Source organism: Gobius niger (genome assembly GCF_951799975.1).
Source record: "Gobius niger genome assembly, chromosome: 14".
Taxonomy (NCBI): domain Eukaryota; kingdom Metazoa; phylum Chordata; class Actinopteri; order Gobiiformes; family Gobiidae; genus Gobius; species Gobius niger.
The window spans coordinates 3,521,497-3,535,182 of NC_136865.1; the positions used below are offsets into that span (position 1 = coordinate 3,521,497).

Genomic DNA, 13,686 nt, shown 5'->3' on the forward strand with positions numbered 1-13,686 from the left:
TGGACCATAGTGGACCATAGTGGACCATAGCGGACCATAGTGGACCATAGTGGACCATAGTGGACCATAGCGGACCATAGTGGACCATAGTGGACCATAGTGGACCATAGTGGACCATAGTGGACCATAGCGGACCATAGCCGACCATAGTGGACCATAGTGGACCATAGTGGACCATAGCGGACAGGGGAACGACAGAACCTGGGATCAGCCTGACACAGACACTGCCACTTTTTCATCATCATCATTTAAATTCGTCTTGGAATCACAGGGAAAAGTTTCAAAACGGTGTTGATGATAAATATAGTGGCTACATTTCCGATCAATTGGCTACGTTGTACCATCAGATCACTCGTAAAAAATACAAATAAAGTACATTTAGACGGCCTAGCCTATATGTGTACGTGGATTTCTTTGGTCACAATAAATAAATAAAAAGATTTTGTTTACTGTCCACCTCCTTATTGACAAAAAAAAAGAACTACGTGTTTATTTCTCATTTCAGTTTAAATGTTCTAAATATCGGCGACTTGAGGCCACAGTTTCAGACCTTGGACTTTGTCCAACAGTCGCCTTCGAGGGACAGAAATGTTCTCACATAATTTTTCCAACTATGTGAACAAGGTCGTCACTTTGACAACAGCTCTACATATGAACGGACGTTCAGTTCTTTCAGTTTCTGTTTATCTGTTTAACAAAGTTACGTCACTCTATGTTGTAGTTCAATCAACAGTGACCAAAAAAACAAAACCTAATGATTATGGATAAAGTAGTCGAGGATTTTGTTCTGCGTTCTCATCAGTTTATAATCAGTTCATATTTTGTGATTTGGATACAGCTGTTGTCCCGTCCGCTAATGGCTGACTGGTTTATTTCACTGACGATCTGAGCGCGTTAGGCCCGCCCGTTCAAACTGCTCCACTTGCTCCGTGACCAAACCAACTTCCCAATAGCCAATAGTAGAGCCAGGCAAGCTTAGACCCGAAATAACACCTTTTTGAGTGACAGTGCAGGCTTTAAGCTCAAGTTGAGGTGAACAGGTCTGGGCTCATTCTACATATTTGCACATTGCTGGAACAAGTAGGGAGTGGAAAATACATAATGTTAAGATAAGATAAGATGATACTTTATTGATCTCACAGATGGAGAAATTGCATTTGATGAGAGAGCATCCGGCAGCAGCACCCATTCAGTGCGCACCACTCTTTTTCCACTCTTTTTTTCTTTGGTGAAAGATCGCCATCTTCACTGTTTTGGTCACAGGAGGAGCACTGGTTGCACTGGTTGATGGGAAATCCGTATATGTTTAACATTATATGAGTTTAAACATTATATGTTTAAACTCAGTCTAGTCCCTTTAAATAAAGATAAATCGTCAATCTGAAAACTAGATGAAAAATCTTCATTTACTTGAACTAAAACTGTTGTAGTTGTTTTATCTTAATTCAAGTGTAAATAATCTTGCCCCAGAGACAGATTTCTTTAAATGAAGACTCTCAAATCGAGGACAAAAGTACTTATTCCCAGATGACTTTTTGCAGTGTACTGACTGAGGAGGGACGTGCACATGACATCACACACTCAGAGAGTACCACAGTATTATAGCACCACAGTACTGCAGTTCAACAGTACTTCATGTCCTGCAGGAGCTCTCTGAACATGCAGCTACAGTGTTCTTATTGAAAATCTTTGAGGAGCAGTCCATCAGAGTCACTGAACGGTTATAGCAAAGAACACCTCCTCCTCCCCATCGTCATCATCATCGTCTCCACCCTCATGCTCTGGGGCCTGGTCCTTGCTCAGATCCTCGCGCGCTCCCCCCTCCTCTTCCTCCTCCTCCTCCTCCTCCTCCTCCTCTCCGGTGGTGTGCACAGTGATGTGATGGAGAAGCAGACTCTTGTGCTCGAAGTGCAGTCCGCAGAAGGGGCAGAGGAGCAGCTTGTCCTCAGCGCCCTCCTCCTCGCCCCCCTCCTCTCCCGCCGTGTGCACAGTGAGGTGGCTGAAGTACTGCTGCTCCTGGTCAAAGCCCAGTCCGCAGAAGGGGCAGACGTGGCGCTTGCTCTGGGGCACGCCGCCGGCCTTGTGCGCGCTCTCTCCTCCCTCCTCCCCCGCGGTGTGAACGGCCATGTGGTTCAGGAGCAGGTTCTCGTAGTCGAAGCCCAGGCCGCAGAAGGCGCAGATGTGCCGCTTGTCCGACAGGTGGCGCCGCATGTGGTCCTTGAGGTTCCCCTTGAGAGAGAAGCGCCGGTCGCAGAGCGTGCATGAGTACGGGCGCTCGCCGGTGTGCACGCGCATGTGCACGGACAGAGTGGATCTCCAGCTGAAGGTTTTGCTGCACACCGGGCACTGGAGCAGGTTAGACTCCGGTCTGGACTCATGGGAATGGGACAAGTGAAGGTCAGTTAATCATCTCTGTCACTTTTTACTTGCACTTTTCACATAAAAAGGTTTAAGATTATGGGGCTCATTTCTGTAGCAGTTTTTGTTTTGTTTATACCAGTTTTGGTGCTGACTGGTTGTAACGAGGGCATTGGGCGATATTTGAAGTAATTTAAAGGCACACTGCGTAATATTTTGGACTATACTGTACCATCAACACAAAACATGCTCTCAATGACCAGCTTGACACAGAAAATGCTATTTTTGCCATGGACAATGAAAGAATGGACCTGGATGAGGGCCTAACCTGTTTAAAGGAATAGGCCACCGTTTTTACATACTGAGATATGTTCTTACCTAACCGTAGCCGAGTTAATATTTACCCGTCTGGTCTTTGTCTGTGCGCTCTGTCACGCAAACGGAGCACATACGCAGCCTCTCCCACATGTCACATAGCTCCAAAAAAGCTCACGATAGAAGCTACCAAGCTCTTCCACGTGTTCCCTATTTAAATAAAGTTACGTGAAGTGTTTTCATGCGAAGTATATTTACACAGAAATGTAACATGTCGATTTTATAAGCAGATAAAAAGGGGGACTATATTGTGAGGCGTAATGATACGAGGAGCACAGCGTCCGCGCAGTAACTCCTAAAGACTTCCCCCGCTCACTTCCGTCAATAGAAGCTGCGTGACTTGTAGAGCAGCAGAGAACAGTTGAAGAAGCGTGGATAACTTGTGAACGATGCCTTTTACGTGCATCGTGCCGGGCTGTGATAACAAGCAGAAAGTATATAGTGTAGTAATGTTTCACAGATTTCCAACTCACCCCGGACGACGACACAGGACTCAGGAGCTCCACCATGAGGTAGGAATGCGCCAGCACTTTCCGAAAATATATTTTCTGCTTGTTGTAAAAGGCTCTGTACAAGTCACGCAGCTTCTATTGACGGAAGTGAGCGGGGAAGTCTTTAGGAGTTACTGCGCGGACGCTGTGCTCCTGTATCATTACGCCTCACAATATAGTCCCCCTTTTTATCTGCTTATAAAATCGACACGTTACATTTCTGTGTAAATATACTTCGCATGAAAACACTTCACGAAACTTTATTTAAATAGGGAACACGTGGAAGAGCTTGGTAGCTTCTATCGTGAGCTTTTTTGGAGCTATGTGACATGTGGGAGAGGCTGCGTATGTGCTCCGTTTGCGTGACAGAGCGCACGGACAAAGACCAGACGGGGATATATTAACTCGACTAAGGTTAGGTAAGAACATATCTCAGTATGTAAAAACGGCGGCCTATTCCTTTAACTCTCAATTCTGCTGACTTTAGTCGACGTCTCCATGGAAACGAGCTGGAGACGTACCCACTCCTGGTAAAGTTATAGTCATGTTTTAGCAGAGCTGAGCCGCTCAGAGCAAAATCACATGTTTGTTTGAGGTATTTTTCAATGGTGAAAATATCTATCATAAAATAAATGCTTGTATTTCAGTTTTGTTTTTTGGGTGAAATCTTACGCGGTGTGGCTTTAAAATGGGTCAAATAGGTTTAAATCATAGAATTATATCTTATACAGGTCAACAGATTATTGGGGATTTTGATTGGCCGATCTGCACCGCTGATATTTTTGGTCACATTTTTAAAAATGTCTGGTCCCGATGCTTCTAAACGTGTCAGTGTTGAACAATGACAGCAGGAGGCGCTAAATGAGGCATATAGGGCTGATTTACTCAGGGCATTCATGTTTAGTCGGTACTTTAGAGGAAGCTTTTTTGAAAGACAAAAGCCAGTAGATTCCAAAACAAAAAACAGTAAATCTTTCAAACATAAAACATGTCTCTATCACTTTGTGGTTCCACAGATCGGTCGGGCCCTCATTTGAACAGAAGGGAAGAGAGTTCATTCATACTATACTTCAATGTTCATTTACATTTTACAACATATCCTACATATTTGAGCAGGAATAACAAAGTAACTGCCTTTAGTGCTGCCTTGGGATTAGAGGGGTTTGAGAATCTGCCCCTGGTATTGGGGCCAGATACCGGTTAATATCGATACCCATCTCTTATATCGATCTTAACCGATACCAAGAGATAGGGGGGCTTGATTATATTAAAAAAGGAGCACTTAGAAGCAATTTGACGTCCGCGCGGGAAAGTGAAGTAATTAAAACGATGTTCTCCTGAGGTATTATTACGCCTTACAATATAGTGCCCCTTTTTATATTTGCTTAGAAAATCGACAAGTGTGACTATACTTGGATTGCGTAACCACTCACGTCACGTAACTGTATTTAAATAGGGAAAGCGTGGAAGAGCTTGTTCTCTTCTAACTTCACCCTGTTTGGCCCCATAGAGGAGAGGAGGAGAGGCTAAATGCTAACAACATCTTTGGTCTTGTTGCATTACTGAGCTGGTATCGGTTCAGTATCGGATACTTGTAGCAGTTACCACATTTTTTTCCAGTATCGGCTCTTACTGTATATCCGATACTACTCGGATCGGTGCATCCCTACTTGGGACCTACCAGGCAGCAATAAAATACTATAATTAAGGAAAATACTTTTTATCCAGCCCTAATTATAACACAATTTAGTCTCACCTGGACTGGACTGAAGATTGGGACCAGGAGCAGGTCTGTAGAGGGTTCAGGGGAGGGGTCAGAACGGGGGTCAGGGGTGGGGTCAGGAGGGGGGTCTGGGGAGGGGTCATGAGGGGGGTCAGGGGAGGGGTCATGAGGGGGGTAAGGGGAGGGCTCTGGAGACGACTCCGGGGAGGGGTTCTGTTCCGATCCAGGATAAAGCGGTTCAGATCTTGTTCGGACCCGTTCAGGTGGGTCTTCAGGTGGGTCTTAAGGTTCCCCTTGAGGCTGAAGCCCCGGCCGCAGAAAGAGCAGGTGTAGGGCCGCTCCCCGGTGTGAGAGCGCATGTGCATCTCCAGCGCAGAGCGGAACTTAAACACGCGTCCACAGACTCTACACTGCGACACCTCTCCACAGCCCCCTCTTCCTCTGGACCTTCCTCTGGACCTTCCTCTGGACCAGGACCGGCTCGGACTGGAGAGAGCTGGACCCAGAGACCATCCGGAGCCCGGTCCTCCACTGGATCTGCCATGGGCTGTTCCTCTGGACGGTGACTGGACTGGACTCAGAGCTGGCCCAAGGTTCCCCCTGCACCAGAACCAGGGGACGGGATCAGACTGCTCTTCTCTGATTGGCTGAACTGATGCCGCAGGTTCCTCCTCCTCATCTGACATCACCAAGAGCTGGAGATCCCCTGGGACTGAAAAACGGACATGCACCATTTCACATTACTGAGCTTTGGCCTTTCGAAAAAATTTGATTAAACTTAATTTAATTTACATTTAACAAACGGAAGTGTTTTGTTGTGTTATTGTTAGAATTTCTGACATTTTATGAGGTGGTACGAACACACTGTTGTGTCCAAGTGCTTTTAGGTGAACAATACATTTACATTTTTTCATATTTACATTGGTTTATCATTGTGGAATGTGCCTGGAATACCAGAAACATTATCAGTTTAATGTTTGGGTAGGCTCTCAGTCGTACAGGAGTTTTCCATCTTCAGTGAAGGTTCTTGAGTCATCTTCTGTACTGAAGTTGAAGTGTTGAATGTTTCGCCTCTCATCCAAAAGGCTTCGTCAGCGGTTCCAGTTCAGCCTGCAGCCCATATAAAGACCACAGTTCATTGGCTCAGTCCCCCCTCCCTCTATTAACAGCTACTCTCACCTGTAGGTAAGCAACTTTGTAGTTATGAGTCTTTGTAGTTCTAAGTCCTAACGACCTAACTCACACCTGAGTTTCAGCCTGAACGGCCCTCATCTCAGCTGATCACTGCCTATTGATCTGTCCTGGGCTGAGTTGCAGCCTCATTAACATGACAATACCTACTCTTCAGACCTGGAGGTTACCGTGCAGTGGAGGCAGGTAAAATCCGAGTCTGCCATTCCTGTTCATGGAGGGATTCTCCTTCTCCACAGAAAATGCTTCTTTGACTCCTCTTTCAAACCAACATTTTCATCTGGGCTGCGGGCTGATGCACTGACGAAGACTTCTGGATGAAAGGCGAAACGTTCGACACTTCAATTACAGAGTACAGATGATGACTCAAGAGTCTTCATTGAAGATTAGCGGTTTAACTTACGGAAGAAAACTTTCAACTTGATCACGTTTAGAATCACGCTGTATCAATCATCAATGACCAATCACTGCGACTGATAAGTGTCACATGATTTGAGATCAATATGGTACCTTTCAGTAGCTGCAGCAAATCACATTGAGACTTGATACAGGAACTTGTGGCTTGTTTTCGACTGATACAACTGAGGATAAAATGTAACTAAATAATATATATATTTAAAAAAAAAAAATGCAAACCAGAAGCTAAAACTTCTTCGTCAATCTTTGGCTGTTTCCGCCGCGGCTCGGCCTCCTTGCTCGGCTGTAGATGTAGCTCTAGTGTTCCCGTTTGTGCCATGTTTTACCCCCAAAACAGTTCCGACAGCGGCGGGGTCACGGCTCCATCCGCCGCACAGTCTCCGGTCTCCGGTGCGGGTCTGGTATAACCCCTGAGCCCCGTAAGGCCCGTGAAACCCCCCGAACTGTGCCCTGCACCCGTTAGCTTCGAGCTAGCACCAATGGCTAGAGCATCTTTTAGCATCTCTGCTAAACTAAACCAGGGTGAAATCCCGAGAAATAATATATGAACCAGGTTAATTAACTTTAATAATTTCTCTGCGGTTTGTAAATCATGAACAGTAGATGTATAACGAAAAACGAGACGAGAAAATGTGGATTAAGTGAACAAAACGCCACCAAAATATTGTAAAGCTAGCAATAACCAAAGCTAGCGTTTCCTCCATCGACTTTCGCAAAGTTGAACAACGTAACTTTGCAAAATGTTTATGGTCCTTGAAAAAAGTCGAAATACTGTGCATGGCAGTATTCAGTTGTTAATAATCGTGTGATTAGCTGTGTTAAAATTATTTCCAAACTAAATGTATTTTAATCTGTTTTTGTCGCACAGACCGGAAGTAAAGACATTCGAGAGGAAACTTGATCAAAATGGCGCCCACGAGCATCATAACAAATGAGTGATGCGAAGAGGAATTATTTGACCCCAAGTACAGGAAGACGAAGATAAGAATTCTTACAATCGACCTTTTGGAGGTTTCAAAGAGCAAAAGCCGAGCTGTAAGGAAAGAAAGTAGCAGAAGATGGAACCTACGATTGTCTTTGCATTTCAATCAGGTCTGTCTGTGTCTTCTGTCCTCCTGGTTCAGTCCTGTTTAAGAACTGGTTCAGACCTTGTTTCATCCTGTTTAGGCCTGGTTTAATTCTACTTTGAGTTAGATATATTGTATATTGTGATTTTGTTATATTTGACAAAGATTGCCTCTGTGTCCTCAGATAAAAGGTAAACTTTATCAAATCAAAGATCTCCTGGTAACAATTGTGCTGTTCACAATTTGAAAATGATACGACGTAGTGCAGCCATTCCCAATCAAAAAAGAATTGGCAATGTTTTGTAGACTAGAATTGCATTTGAATAACCATGACAGTAAAATAAATAAAAAGACTACAATGAGTCTTTTTTTTACATTGTGACAGTGTTTTTTGCTTTGGTTCGTGAGCCAGTGATCCAGTCAGAAAGCTGAATGTGATTCACACTTTGTATTGTCAGACTTTATGATAAAACCAGTCTGCAGTAAAGTCAGACACTTGCTACCTACCTGCACCTGTCTCCAACCAAGTCCGAATTAGTGCCAGTTATTCATTCATTCATTCATTCATTCATTCATTCATTCATTCATTCATCTTTGTTAGGACACATGTGCAAACACATGATCCATGGTAACGTTAACAATAAAGAGAAGGTTATTGGTGAGACTTGCCCAGTTATTGTAGCGCCTTTTTAAACCAGTTCGAGCGCATGTTGCTTACCCTTATTTTAACGGCTGTATTGGATTTTTCCAGATTGTGCCCCAGCATTGGACCCTGTGAGGCCCGACCAAAATCCCATCCAGTATCATGATGCGGTGAAGATCCAGGTCAAGGAGGAGGCGAAAGAGGAACATCTTTGTCCACTCCTCAAAGGGACAGGTAACTCTACCCCTCTTATAAGAGTAAGATTACTCAGTATGTATTATTGGATTGGACTCCATCTGAGGCTTTGAACACGCCAGCCGCTCAATTGTGCTCCATCCCACTCCGAGGGAAAGCGGCACCCTCTGTCTCGAGACTAACAAGACCTCTCCTTTTCACAGGTCCAGAGAGTCAGCAAGACGAGAAAGAAAATGTTGTGGAAGAGAAGGAGAGTGTAGGAGAGAAGAACGAGAGCGAGAGTGAGGGAGAGACTGAGACGAACAGAGAGAAAGAGAGAGAAGAGCAGAACAGCACGAATGAATCTGAGGCTGAAAAGTCTGAAGGAGAAAGTGATGAAGCCGACTCAGGAAGTGATGTTTGTATAATTGTTGTACTCATCTTTTGAACTTAAAGGGGCTAGATGCAAGTTGGCCATTTTATACTCTCTACTGCCACCTCAGGTCATACGTGTAACTGCAGCTTCTATATTAAACTCGTGCATGACGGCACTTCAGACCCGAAGTGACACCTTTTTAGTGACAGTGCAGGATTTTAGAGGCAGTTGTGGTGAACAGGTCTGAGCTCATTCTACACATTAGGACATGGCTGGAACATTAAGGGGGAGGAAATTAGATAATTTTACCATTTTTAAACTCCATGTAGTCCCTTTAAGTGATGACATATTTTGACGACATGACTTTGACAATTGTCATTTTTGAGAATATAAATACTTACTAGAATGTGATTGTGATGGGACCCGCTGCAAGATGAAAAATCAGGCAATAAAGTACCTCAAATGTTCCAGGATCCAAGTCATGTAAGAGCAGTTCCCAGTGGCTTTGAACCAGAATCAAATCAAAGTTGTAGAGGAATTCAAATATTTAGGCCTTGTTTTGAACATATAGTTTTTAAAAACATGTTTAAAAACATGTTTACCTGTTACCTGCCGTCCCCCCTGATCGGAGTTAGGGTTAGTTAACCCTAATCAGGATATAATTAGGGTTAAGTACAGCAAATGTAATTACTTACTATATTGCAATACATATCGGATCGGCCCCTGAGTATCGTGATACGTATCGGATCGTGACAAAAGTGGATCGTCCCAGCCCTATAAGGTATCACACTGGCAAGCTCTCCTGTCAATATGCTTTGAGATTTGGATGTAAATAATTGTTAACCCTAACCCTAATCCTAACCCTAAGATGGCTGTTAAGTGGTTAGTGTCTGTCTTTAGACAAATCAGAAATACACTTACTCAGGACGCTGAGAATGTATTTGGAAGCAATGATCATTTCTCACATTAATTATGGTATTTCGTGTTTTATGTCCCAGGCAGGTGGGATAACAGTAAAACATCTAAAATCCCTTTATAATCAAGCTGTTAAAGTTTTAGATAAAAAAAAATATTGTATTGCGTATTCCAATGTGCGACTAACCTCTCAATACAAGGGAAGTGCTATTGGAAAACCAGTCTGTCAGTGAAAGTAATTATGACCATTAGTGATGTTTGATTGTAGTCATTTTAGCATGGTTCTGTGTGGACTGATGGCTGTAACGGGGGAATGGTTGAATGAATGAATGTTTTATATTGTACATTTTGTATTGTAACTCACCTGCTCAGGAGCTGCAGATGGAAACTAGCTCAAGGTAAAACTAGTGCAAACCATCGTTAATGTTTTTGCACATTGTCCCTGTTGAAGTAAATTAGAATCTAAATTAAACTGGCTTTTAAAAAAAAACATTTCATTTCCCAACTTTTAGAACATGGTGGATGCCGCAGCCCCGCCCATCGTGACATCACAGCCCAAGCAGCGCACTCAGTACAAGTGCAGCGATTGCAGCAAAGAGTTCCGGAGGAAGCGGGACTTGGTGTCCCACATGGCCCGTCACACGGGTGAGAAAGCCTTCAAATGTAACAAATGTGGACTGTCCTTCGCCCGGAAAGACAACCTGAGGAAACACAACTGCTGCGGTAAGACCCGGGTCACTGACCAGGTACCAGGACTGAAACTAGAACTGAAACGTGTTCTCTGCGCAGGCTCAGAGGACCTGTTCAACTGTGAGGTCTGTGGGCGGAGCTACACTCACCGCGGTTACCTGCTCATGCACCTGAACTCCGCCCACTCGGACCGCCGCCTCACGTGCCCGGTCTGCGCGCGATCGTTTGTGCTTAACTCTCACCTGCTCAGCCACAAGTGCTTCCACGTGAGGGAGGTGCAAGGAGGCGAGGAGCTGGGACAGGGGAACCAAGGAGGTGAGGTCGAGGAGGGGACTGAGGAAGTAGGAGACAAGAGTGGAGATGAGGGGGCAACAGAAGAAGACAAGGAGCCCGAAGGAAAGAAGCAGAAGGAAGAGAAGACAAAACCGAGGAAAAAAGGTAATTTGCTTAATGTCTTGAGGGATGTGACTAAAGTATATGGCCAAGTCGTTGTCATGACAATATATGGTGATGCAATGAGCCACACAATACATATACATTGCAAAATATCTGAGGTTTTCCATCTGACTTTAGCTGTGTCACTGAGAAAATCTATCACAGTCTTGCTTGATGAAAAAAACGATTTCAAACAATTATTAAATATCACAGCCAGTCGGATTTAGACTTGTGCCTGCTCTACACCGCCTCTGATCACTGCCATTCAATAAGTTTGTATAATTTTTAATAAATAACTTAAAGAAATAGATTGAGGATTTCGAATTTTCAGACCCAGTTTGACTGTTCCTTAAGCTGTAGGTTTTTGCATGTGTTAATGCTCTCCTGATAGTTCTTTGTATTTGTTCTTCCAGAAGAACATTTTCAGATGTTTCAAACGTTGTGAATGCCAAAAATCTTTCAAGGAAGTCGTTAAGAACAAATTTGTTCTTAAAGGAATAGGCCACCGTTTTTACATACCGAGATATGTTCTTACCTCACTTTAGTCGAGTTAATATATCCCCGTCTGGTCTTTGTCCGTGCGCTCTGCCAGGCAAACGGAGCACATACGCAGCCTCTCCCACATGTCATATAGCTCCAAAAAAGCTCACGATAGAAGCTACCAAGCTCTTCCACGTGTTCCCTATTTAAATAAAGTTACATGAAGTGTTTTCATGCGAAGTATATTTACACAGAAATGTAACATGTCGATTTTATAAGCAGATAAAAAGGGGGACTATATTGTGAGGCGTAATGATACAGGAGCACAGCGTCCGCGCAGTAACTCCTAAAGACTTCCCCCGCTCACTTCCGTCAATAGAAGCTGCGTGACTTGTACAGAGCCTTTTACAACAAGCAGAAAATATATTTTGGGAAAGTGCTGCGCATTCCTACCTCATGGTGGAGCTCCTGAGTCCTGTGTCGTCGTCCGGGGTGAGTTGGAAATCTGTGAAACATTCCTACACTATATACTTTCTGCTTGTTATCACAGCCCGGCACGATGCACGGAAAAGGCATTGTTCACAAGTTATCCACGCTTCTTCAACTGTTCTCTGCTGCTCTACAAGTCACACAGCTTCTATTGACGGAAGTGAGCGGGGAAGTCTTTAGGAGTTACTGCGCGGACGTTTTACTCCTCGTATCATTACGCCTCACAATATAGTACCCCTTGTTATCTGCTTATAAAATCGACATGTTACATTTCTGTGTAAATATACTTCGCATTAAAAAACACTTCACGTAACTTTATTTAAATAGGGAACACGTGGAAGAGCTTGGTAGCTTCAATATATTAACTCGTCTAAGGTTAGGTAAGAACATATCTCAGTATGTAAAAACGGTGGCCTATTCCTTTAAAGCTGCCCTCAGCTGCCTTCGAAACAGCGAGCTGACTTTGTCCCACAGAAGGAAACAAGCGCCGCACCTCTCGCGCCTCACATGATGCATTTTCCACACACCGCTCACCGTGTAAACACAAACAGATAGAGAGCAAATGTTTGAAGCAACAGTTAGCATCAAACGCAGCCAGAGTTTAGCATTATGACAGGAGTTTACAAAAAGATTGAACTGTTAAACATCTGAGCGACCTACTCTGATGCAGCTGAAATCCTCATGATTGTTTAATAATCCATTTTGATATCTACAGGGACTTATTCCTCCTTTTGCATGCACCGGGAGGCTGTGAGGCGTTCAAAGGTTGGGGGAATAAAAAACTACTGACAAAAAGTAAATAAATCCAAAAGACGTAGCTGAGGGCAGCTTTAAGAATGTGGCCCTTGGAGCTGAGCGATTCCTAAACTAGGAACCGCACTGGAGAACAGTCGGACTTTTAGTATGGCCTCATCCTGATGGTGTGGCATAGGCGACCGTCCTGTTGTTCAGGCTCTCGACACTAACTCGTCTCGTGTGTTTGACAGACTCCCAGTTCATCTGCAGTGTTTGTGGTAAGATCTTCGGCCATAATGCCAGTCTGTACAGACATGCGCGGATCCACACTGGCGAGCGCCCTCACGGCTGCTCCCTGTGCAGTAAGACTTTCCCCTGGCCCGGCGACCTGAAGCGCCACATGAAGTACCACACGCCCACAGACCGCCCCTTCGTGTGCGAGATCTGCGGAAGCGCCTTCATCGCAAACGAGACCCTGATCTCACACCGACGCACTCACAGCGGCACCAAACCTTTCAGCTGCTCCGTCTGCGGCAAAGGCTTCACCAGGCGCCACCAGCTGAAGGAACACGGCAAACTGCACCTGCACACGGCCGAGTACCGCTGTCCCGAGTGTGGGCAGAAGTACCGCAAACAGGGGGCGCTACACAACCACCTCCGCAAACGGCACGGACAGATGGTCACTGCGGAGACGGAGGAGGTCGTCATGGACACAGAGGAGCAGCTTGTGGGGTCGGATGATGAAGACTCTCCAGATTTACCATGAACACAAGATGGTGCCGCAAGTTCCTGATGGTTCCTGATGGTTCCTGATGTGTTGTAATTGACAGGATTATGACCTGTCCTGTCGCATTCTGGAAAAAAATAATTCCGGACGCCGCGATGCTGCAGTACCTATCAGATCAAGCCCAGGGAATATACTCAGACAAACAGGAAGGCACACACGACCGCGAAGAGGATCTGGTGAATTTAAGTGTACAATCGGCTACAAACTCTCACTAACTCGCCAATGTGCAAAACAAAAACACGCGAGGAGCCGTCAGAGGACCAGGATGCCGCGCGTTCTTTCAATGTGACACAATTTTATGCAACTTTTACAGAAAGCCTTTTGACAAACAAGAACGGTC

The 13,686-nt window shown here is 44.7% G+C and overlaps 2 protein-coding genes across 2 annotated transcripts; one reads left to right on the forward strand and one right to left on the reverse strand.

Moving 5' to 3' along the window:
• Nucleotides 1-1,464: 1,464 nt before the first annotated feature.
• Nucleotides 1,465-7,217, reverse strand: LOC306974305 (uncharacterized protein). Its single transcript, XM_079571499.1, has 3 exons — nt 6,775-7,217; nt 4,981-5,659; nt 1,465-2,368 (listed from the first exon to the last, which is right to left on the reverse strand). The coding sequence occupies exons 1-3, from the start codon at nt 6,872-6,874 to the stop codon at nt 1,711-1,713; spliced, it is 1,437 nt and encodes a 478-aa protein (XP_079427625.1). The 5' UTR covers nt 6,875-7,217; the 3' UTR covers nt 1,465-1,710.
• Nucleotides 7,218-7,394: 177 nt separating this feature from the next.
• On the forward strand, nt 7,395-13,336 carry LOC306974263 (uncharacterized protein). Its single transcript, XM_079571440.1, has 6 exons — nt 7,395-7,647; nt 8,374-8,499; nt 8,664-8,857; nt 10,243-10,453; nt 10,520-10,858; nt 12,811-13,336. Exons 1-6 carry the CDS (start codon nt 7,614-7,616, stop codon nt 13,323-13,325), a joined length of 1,419 nt encoding a protein of 472 aa, XP_079427566.1. The 5' UTR covers nt 7,395-7,613; the 3' UTR covers nt 13,326-13,336.
• The last annotated feature ends 350 nt before the right edge of the window (nt 13,337-13,686 follow it).

Excerpts from the sequence above, each read along its gene's own strand:
- LOC306974305 (XM_079571499.1), bottom strand. The coding sequence starts at position 6,874 with ATGGCACAAACGGGAACACTAGAGCTACATCTACAGCCGAGCAAGGAG. Across the intron at positions 5,660-6,774 it reads CGAAGAAGTTTTAGCTTCTG|TCCCAGGGGATCTCCAGCTC; the intron begins GTTTGCATTTTT and ends TCCGTTTTTCAG. Across the intron at positions 2,369-4,980 it reads CAATCTTCAGTCCAGTCCAG|ACCGGAGTCTAACCTGCTCC; the intron begins GTGAGACTAAAT and ends CCATGAGTCCAG.
- LOC306974263 (XM_079571440.1), top strand. The coding sequence starts at position 7,614 with ATGGAACCTACGATTGTCTTTGCATTTCAATCAG. Across the intron at positions 7,648-8,373 it reads TGTCTTTGCATTTCAATCAG|ATTGTGCCCCAGCATTGGAC; the intron begins GTCTGTCTGTGT and ends GGATTTTTCCAG. Across the intron at positions 10,454-10,519 it reads GAGGAAACACAACTGCTGCG|GCTCAGAGGACCTGTTCAAC; the intron begins GTAAGACCCGGG and ends TTCTCTGCGCAG.